The sequence below is a fragment of the Chinchilla lanigera genome, unplaced genomic scaffold (assembly GCF_000276665.1).
Source record: "Chinchilla lanigera isolate Chin_1 unplaced genomic scaffold, ChiLan1.0 scaffold00053, whole genome shotgun sequence".
In the NCBI taxonomy this organism is placed as follows: domain Eukaryota; kingdom Metazoa; phylum Chordata; class Mammalia; order Rodentia; family Chinchillidae; genus Chinchilla; species Chinchilla lanigera.
In genome coordinates this window covers 11,714,919-11,723,384 of record NW_004955454.1, presented here as the reverse complement: position 1 = coordinate 11,723,384, position 8,466 = coordinate 11,714,919, and the positions used below count along the sequence as shown (strand labels likewise).

Below are 8,466 nucleotides of genomic sequence, written 5' to 3'. Positions count from 1 at the left end.
TTTTTTTTTTTTTTACTGTTTTTTCTTTGGTAGTACTGGGGAGTGAATCCTGGTCCATCACACTGAGCTGTTTCCCCAGCCATTTTTTTGAGACAGTTGCTAAGGCTGGGCTCGGACTTGTAATCCTTCTGCCTCAGCCTCCTGGACTGCTGGGATCACAGGATCACACCACCAGGACCAGCTAGGTAGTTACTTTTAGTAAAGCAATAATACAAAATAGCTGCCCACTTTATCACACAGTATGTAAGCTTCCAGGCCTTACTGTTTTCTCCTCACATCATATTATGAAGAACATCCACCTTGTTTGGGAGGATGCAGCTTGTCACAAGTGAGGCTTCTATGAATGGTCCTGCCATGTGCATCTTTGCACGTACCATGTCCTATGTGCACCTGTCTGTCTCTAGTGTATACCTGGGAGTAGAATCACTCAGTTATAGAGAATGTGAGTGATCACATTCAGTGGGTGTTATACCTCATTTGCTGCTCCTATAACAAAATACTCAAGACTGGGCACCTTAGAAAGAACAGAATTCTACTTGGCCATGTATCTAGAGGCTAGGAAGTTTTCAGTTTTTCTTGAAAAATATCCAGAAGGAATAGTTAATGCTTACATTTTTTCTCTTTAATTTTTTGACCAATTTTGCATACTTATATCTGGTAATTTGAACAACTAATTTGAAGACAACAATATGCAACATAACAACCATTGTTGGATTCCTACCATCTTGTTTAGTGAAGTTCTGTGTAATTTCTAATTTTTTATTACTTTTTATTCTCTTTAATGGTTTGATCACTCTTGCATTCTTATATCTGATAATCTGAGCAACTTCACTGAGGATAACAATGTGTAATATAACAACCACTGTTAATTTCTTTCATCTTATTTTGAAATCCTGTATCTTTGTATTGTTTTTGTGTTGTTTTGGTTTTGTCTTTGTTGTTATTATTTTGTCATTTTTTTTCTCTTTAAAATAAAAATAATAGAATAAGAAATAAGTCTTGGGGACAGAGAAAAAGCGTGGAGGCTGCGAAGCTCAAGAACACGGCACCAGCATCTCCTCAGGGTCTGGTGGGGCCGTGTGCTGTGCTGTAATGTGGCAGAGGCCATCACTTCATGAAATACAGCAAGCGTCCTAGCACAGATCTGTCTTCCACTACTTACAAGGCCACGAATGCCAACATAGGGGCCCCACCCTGTGACCTCACCTACTCCTTATTACAGTCCAAAGGTCCCACCTCCAAGTGCCACTAAATGGAAGATTTGGAAATTCAGTTTTCAACACACAAATGCTGGGGGACACAGTGAAGCTATAGCGGTTACCAGCTGTTTTCCCAGGGATGTGTCAAAGTGGGACCTTTTCCGAACAAATTGTCAAACAAGTCCCTCCCCCACCCTGCCTTCATGGAATTGATCTGACTAACTCTGAACACAGAAGTGTACACCTATCCCGCTTCACTGTCAGTGCTGGTTTGAACTCATTGACCTGGACTTTCGAGCTTATTTTCAATCCTGCTTGTGGCATCCATAATATTAACTGCCTTCCCCCAGTTTCTCCAACCTTTTAAAGTGTGTTTCTCGTCCTATAAAATGATGACGGGAAGTGGCAGCCACTGCGCAGGTGCCTCCCGTCCGCTGAGCTTCATGCTGTTGGGTTCGTTCTCACAGCGCCGATATTAGGCTTGGTTCACAGAAGAAGCTGAAGCCCAGGGAAGTTAAGTTACCCACAGTGAAGAACAAGAGTCAGGCCATGCTCTTTCCCCTAAATTTCATGCGTTCCCCACCTCAGGCCATGTGGGGAGCCCAACTGTGTGTCCTCGAAGCCCACCTCACCTGCCAGCACCCCCAGCTTCTTCTCCACTCCGGAGTCCAGAGGTGCAGCTCCACCACCTACACAGCCCCCTCTACCTCTTAGCATCCATGCAGCATGTGGGAGAGAGAAACCCGGCACTGGGGTTTGAGGCCAGCTCTGCGGCAGAGTCTGGAGGTTATCTCACTTCTGTTGGTGATTCCTGAGGTCTTCTTTCAGCTCTCTGAGGTCCGGTGTCTGCGTGTGCAGACGGTTCATCGGGACAGGGTGTGCGACAGGCGTAACTGGGGACAACACGTGACACGTCCAGTGGCTCCACATCAGTGTCACTGAGCTCCATTAAATGGTGGCACTTTTAAACTTCTTTTCTCACGAGGAACTAAACCCTATCATTCCTCTTACCCACTTTTTCAGAAACTTGTATATGTATAGTTTGGGTGAAAACATTTCAAACTAAAGTCTCATTTCCAGTGATCAGAGCAGAAGTTAAATGTAAAATGACTCACGATTGTCACTGTCTCATGTTTCCACATTGAGCTGAGATGATCCGACTCTCCCTAGGTGTCGAGGGTGATGAAGAAATTAGGCATTTGGATGAAGAAATAAAGGAACTGAATGAATCCAACCTTAAAATTGAAGCAGATATGATGAAACTTCAGACTCAGGTAAAAACTAATGAGTTATCTTTAAAATAATTAAAAACATCATAATCTTTAGTGGAAGCAAAACATTGAACTTTCTAAACTTTGGGTCTGAAAATATCTAATATCTTAGAGGGAATGTACCAGAAGCTCCTATTACACTGTTGCTGTAAAATCTTGGGTAGGTGAGTCATCCTGGGTCACTGATGGATAGCTGTACAGAGTTATTCATTTCTTGCCCTGGTTGCTTGAAGCCTTTGTTAGCAAATAGAACAGATCATCCTACAATTGAAGGATACCATAGAGTACACAATGCTTTAGAAATAATCATGGATTTGCATCCTTAGTTTTATCCAAAATTCAAATAAAACATCACAACTTTTTAATTTTTTCCTGAAGAATCATGCAACATGTATCAGTCTTTGCTAGAAACACTTCCTACTTCACATTTTCTTAAGCAGATTCTTTATCCAGAAAAATCTAAGCAGCTTTTCAGTGCTGCGTCCTCCGAAATGACTGCCTCTTTTATACACATGGAAATCAAAAGTGGAGTCCAGGATTTTTGAAACATTACTAATAACTATTGCACCAAGTCAGAAGGAAAAGAACAAGACAGCGCAGAAGGCCTTGGGTCCTTCTCACTTTCCTTCTCTCATTCCTGAAGTGCAGGGGTTTTACCACCATGGCTACTGGCATCACAGGCCTCAGCTTGAGCAGCTGAAGACAGTGTGGACCCATGTGAAATGCAGTTTAAGCTTCCTCACTGAGCAGCGCAGGTTTCTCACAGTCTTCTCTCCATGGCCACAAGGTCCACAAAAAGAGCTTGGTGTCTTGGTTTGGAAATCATGGGAATCCTTGGGGAGAATTAGCCAAGAATGCAAAACCTTGGCCCTTAGGGAGCTTCAAGTCTAGAAGGAGGAGTTGGACAGTAAACCACAGTAATCGTTCACGACAAATCCCTCTGCAGGGGGTAAAGAAGGGCGGTGGAACAAGTGACTGGGTTTCGATATTAGATAGGGCAACCAGGCCCCAGCAAAAAGAAAGTATCTCAGCAAGGACTTGAGGTTGAAGGAACTAATCCGACAGGCACGGGGAAGAATATTTCACACAGAAAATGCACTCAATGCCAAATCCCTAATGGCGAAAAGCCTAGGGATCTGGGGAACGGCAAAGAGGGAGGGCGTGTACGGGTAAGCAAGCTGGCTGGGGGTGAGTCACAGGAGAAGGGCCCCCAAAGTGACAAAAGGCTGTTCCCAGGGCATACTGGACCATTGCAAGGCCCTTGGCTTTTATTCTGGATGAATGCACAGCTGTTGTGGGACTCTGAGCTCGTGAACAACGAGATCATATTTGACTTATGTGCTGGCTTGTGTTGGAAGAGATTACTGGGGTGGCTGTGTGAGGAAGGGGCCAGAGATTCCACGGGACAAAGGCAGGCACATGCCCACCTGGGACGCAGGAGCGGGGCTGGGATACAGCAGCATGGGAGGTGGGGGTGGAGGGACAGTGGCCCCTTCCTGGATATTTTAAAGGAAGTACCCAGTGGATCTGAAGTGAGAGAGAGATAGAGACAGACAGACAGAGACAGACAGACAGAGAAAAACAGAGACAGAAAGAGGAAGAGACACAGAGAGAGAGAGAGGGAGAGAGAGAGAGCAACAGCCATAGGATGCCACGATGTCTGAGGGACAGTTGGTGCCATCAGTCTGTGGAAGAAGAAATGTCGGGGAAACAGCAAAGATTTGCTTTGGGCCACACTGAGCTTCCCCACCATGTAACCTTGAAGAGAATCTGGGCCTGCAGTGTGTGGAGAAGTCTGGGCTGAAGGTGGAAATCTGAGGATGTGATTCTCCACTGAGACCAGCACAGGGGCATTGTGTGCCTGGCAGGGGACGCAGCTCTCCGCATCTGCACTCAGCCGCGTCTTCCCCACGGAAAAGCCTTTTGTGCACCTTCCCAAGTCCACTGCTCATCTTCCTGAGTCATTTCCCTTCCAGATCACATCGATGGAGAGCAACCTGAAGACCATAGAGGAGGAGAACAAACTCATAGAGCAGAACAACGAGAGTCTGCTGAAAGAGCTGGCGGGCCTGAGCCAGGCGCTCATCTCCAGCCTCGCTGACATCCAGCTTCCACAGATGGTAAGTCAGACGCTCGAGCTTTGCTGCCCCACCAGAGGGTTGCATGTCACCAGGCAGTGGGGGGCTGTCCCTTAGCTTAAGCAGGACCCAGCTGTGAGGAGCCTGTCAACCAACAGCCTCAGTGCTACTGCGGCTCCACCATGGCCTCACTTGCAGTCAACTCCTGGGAGATGCACATATTGAAATTATATCAAGGCCAAGGGTATTGTTAAAGGACAAAGTCATTTAAAGATGAAGCTTTGTAGGCCAAGTGGTATGCACTTAGGTACTCAGCTATTCAGGAGGCTGAGATGGAGGATTACAAGTTCAAAGCCAACTTGGGCAAGTTAAGGGGACCTGACAGAAAAGGAAGAAAGAAAGAAAGAAAGAAAGAAAGAAAGAAAGAAAGAAAGAGAAAAAGAGAGAGAAAAAGAAAGCAAGGAAGAGAGAGTGAGAAAGGAAGGAAGAAAGAGAGAAAGGTGGAGAAAAAAGAAAGAGGAAACTGTTTGAAGCGTGTCTACAGTATAATGTGAAAACTGGAAATGCATTTTCAAGTAGAAGTTTCCATGGCTCAAAATCTGCAACTCAACCTTTTGCATCATCCACCCATTTCAAGAACAAAAAGCTGAAGCCCCAGTAAACTTGGTGTTTTTGCTGTATGTTCATGGGAAGAACACACCTCAGTTCTCCCTGTATACAGTGAAAAGCACAAAAATGAGCAAGACATCCTCTTTTCCCAACTTGACACGTGTTAAGGTGTGCAACCATGAAGTATTTATTAAAATTAGTTTCTTCCTCATTGCCATAAATATAAACAAATCTGAGGAGGAGAGGTCTCATTGCTGAACATTTTCAATTTCCTCAGAGCTTACATTCTTAGAGCAAGTTCTCAAAGCTGCCGGTTTTGTTTAAAAAATGGTTTAAAGAAGCAGCAATGTAACGAAAGAGTACAGTTAGTTTTGCTTAAAACAATAAATCCCTCAATCTCCCCAGCTTCCTAACCTGGAGCCTTCATCTTAACCAATTCCAGAAGTGCTTTTTGACCAGAAAATATAATGTAATAGTAAGCACAAAGGAAGATAAGTTTTATTTTAAGGCTGTATGAAGGTAATCATTGGCTATCATCACAATTACTGTTTACTACAATGTGTCTAACTCACACTTCAAAAGTGCATCCCTTGAGCCTCCCTTCTTTCTTCGCACCTTAGGGATGATGTACACCAAATTCGCTGCCTGGTGCCTTCTGCAGTGAGCACCTGGGACTCTAGCGGGGACTCTGAGGGCTGCTCACACAAAACGTTCCCAGGACACCAAAGACAGTGTAGGCGCTCTCCTTCCACAGTGAAGGGGATTATGGTTCAGAGTTTCCGTCATGGGATCCAGGTTCCAAGCTGGCACAAGTCTGGGGTGTCTGGCTTTGTGGTGTGGCCTTATTGGACTCTGCCCCTGGGGTCTCTTCCTTTTCGGAGCTTCTCTAGGGCACAAAGAGCACAGCAATGGCAGAAACTGAAAGCAAATAGAAAATCACGATCGTGTAATTCTAATAATTGAGGGTAGTATTTACTAAGCACAGCTAAATAACCCTAAACTTTAGCAGGCTTTGTGTCCTGGTCGTGTTCCTAATCACTAAGACGAAATACTTGAGACAACTTAGAGGAAGAAGGTTTTTGTGGCTCACGGTTTTTCAAGGATTGATGCACAGTTGGATCCAGTGCTGGAAGGGTGTGAAGGAAGGGTCTGGTGGAAGAAAGCTGCTCCCATCATGTCAGACAGGAAGCAGGCAACAAGAAGGGAGGCGCCAAGAAGGGAGATGTACGCTTCCAGGTTGCATGCCCGTGGCCCACCTCTAAGCAGGCCCTAACCGCACACTCAGCTGCTCACCTGCTAGTGGACGAGTCCACTGGTAAATATAGTGCCCTCGTCATCCAGTCAACTTCCAAAAGCCCCCTTTGAGTGCGGAAGAGTTTGGGGGACATTTTAGGTCTAAACCCTAGCACTAGCCTCTTAATACCAACAATGGTAATAATGTCCCATACATCTACAGTATTTAGACCTTTTAAAAGTCCTTTCTTCCAAAGCCCTTGTGAGACAAGGTACCCGTATTGTTTTTCAAAAAGTGGAGTGATGAGGCACCAACGGTACCTAGGTAGCATCCCCTTGGCGTCATGCATTTCTTGTCATGCATGCATGCAATGTACATGTATCCAGCATGTACCATCTTTGAAGCATCACATTATGCAAAGGAAGGAGATACTAAAGCACCACACGGGAAAATGGCAAAATGGCAAACACGTCTTGACTCTGTGAAACTGATGTTCTACCTAAAGAGACCAGAAATAAAAAGTGTGCATTGCAGGATACTGCAAAAGAAAAAAGGACGAAAAGGAGTCTTAGTAGGAAATAAACAAACTCTCCATCACACCTGGTCAACTTGCTTATAGCTTAAATTCCAGCCCAGAGATGTTAAAGGAGTCACTTGGCCCAAGCAAACTTTCCATTGCAGGTTCACCCACAGTTACCTTCATCCAACACAGAGCTCCTGTGCTAGACGTGTGCAGCTGAGGCCAAGTGGCCCCCAGGAGGTCAGATGGTATTGGGAGGTCCAGTTCTGCAGCCAGACACAGATCTTATGCAGCTCCAAGCTGGCCCCCAGCACTTTTCATGAATCCCATAAGGAAGAGAGGACAAGTGTCCCCCAACACACCCCAGTCTCTTTCTCCTTCTCCCCAAACTCCAGCAGCCACCTGAATCCTTGTCTGCCCTCCCAGACACCTGAGTCACACCACATTCTTCCTTGTCACGTGCTCCTTCTTTGCCTGGTCTGCACCACTGTGATTGGTTCAATGTGCTTTGTCTCCCTTTAGGGACCTATCAGCGAGCAGAATTTTGAAGCATATGTAAATACACTCACAGACATGTACAGCAATCTGGAACGGGACTATTCCCCAGAATGCAAAGCTCTGCTGGAAAGTATCAAACAGGCAGTGAAGGGTATCCATGTGTAGGATCGCAGTGCTGCCGGCAACAGAGATTACCAACAGCAGTGAACTGCAGATGGATCTGCCAGAAGCACGTGGACTGCTGAGACCTGGAGGTTGCCGTCCTACGTTACAAGCGCAACATTGCACTATTTCCCCCAGCTGACATAAAAAGGAAAGAAAAACTATGATAGACTCTTTAGACTAAAAGCAATGCAGTCAATTATTAGATCTTATTTATTTTCATATGTTTTTCCTTTTATTTCTTCATTGCACTCTTTCTTTTGTAAAGTATATGTAAAATAAATGTGACATTTTTATATTTTATTTATTACTAATCAAAGAATTTTTTATCTTTTAACTGCATTTTGAAGTCTGCCATATTTTTACAAGTGTGTTTATTAATTTATTTTCTAATAGGATTTAAATAGAAAAGATATTCTCAAATCACCTATCTTGCTGGGTTTCCATGAGCAAACAGAAAGGCGTAAAGGAAATCCGTGTGTAAGGACTGCACTAAGGTCGAGTTTGATTTTTATTGCACACTGCCTATTTCTCCCTTCCACTGGTTTTTGTAGTATTTATAAACGAGTTTGCAGTAAGGTGAGCTGCGTGAAAAGACTAAGATGATAAATGGCGCCGCCTAGTGGGCAATCCACCCTCACAAAAGCACAGGACGCTGGACAACAGCCTGCTCAGAATTTGTTAGCAATAAACTAAATATAGCAATCAGCAAAGTATTCGACTTGGTTGCACGGTTTTAGTTGATATGAATTATTTATTTGAAATGTTTTAAAGAAACATAAGGTTTTTTTTTTTTTTTTTAGTAAGGCAGATTTGTCTGTTTTTCAAATCATATCAGATAGTCGGCAAGTCTTACCCCAAGACAAGAAGTAAGACTTGATTTGACCAGTCAGGC

The 8,466-nt window shown here is 44.4% G+C and overlaps 1 protein-coding gene across 7 annotated transcripts in view; it reads left to right on the top strand.

The window, feature by feature from the left end:
* St18 (suppression of tumorigenicity 18, zinc finger) overlaps positions 1-7,847 on the top strand; it is a 300,859-nt gene extending 293,012 nt beyond the window's left edge. For all 7 annotated transcript variants that reach the window (XM_005396053.2, XM_013520260.1, XM_013520263.1 and 4 more), the window contains 3 exons: positions 2,370-2,473; positions 4,447-4,590; positions 7,434-7,847. In XM_005396053.2, coding sequence (XP_005396110.1) covers positions 2,370-2,473; positions 4,447-4,590; positions 7,434-7,574 — 389 coding nt within the window. In that variant the 3' untranslated portion in view covers positions 7,575-7,847. The remainder of the gene's footprint in view (positions 1-2,369; positions 2,474-4,446; positions 4,591-7,433) is intronic.
* The last annotated feature ends 619 nt before the right edge of the window (positions 7,848-8,466 follow it).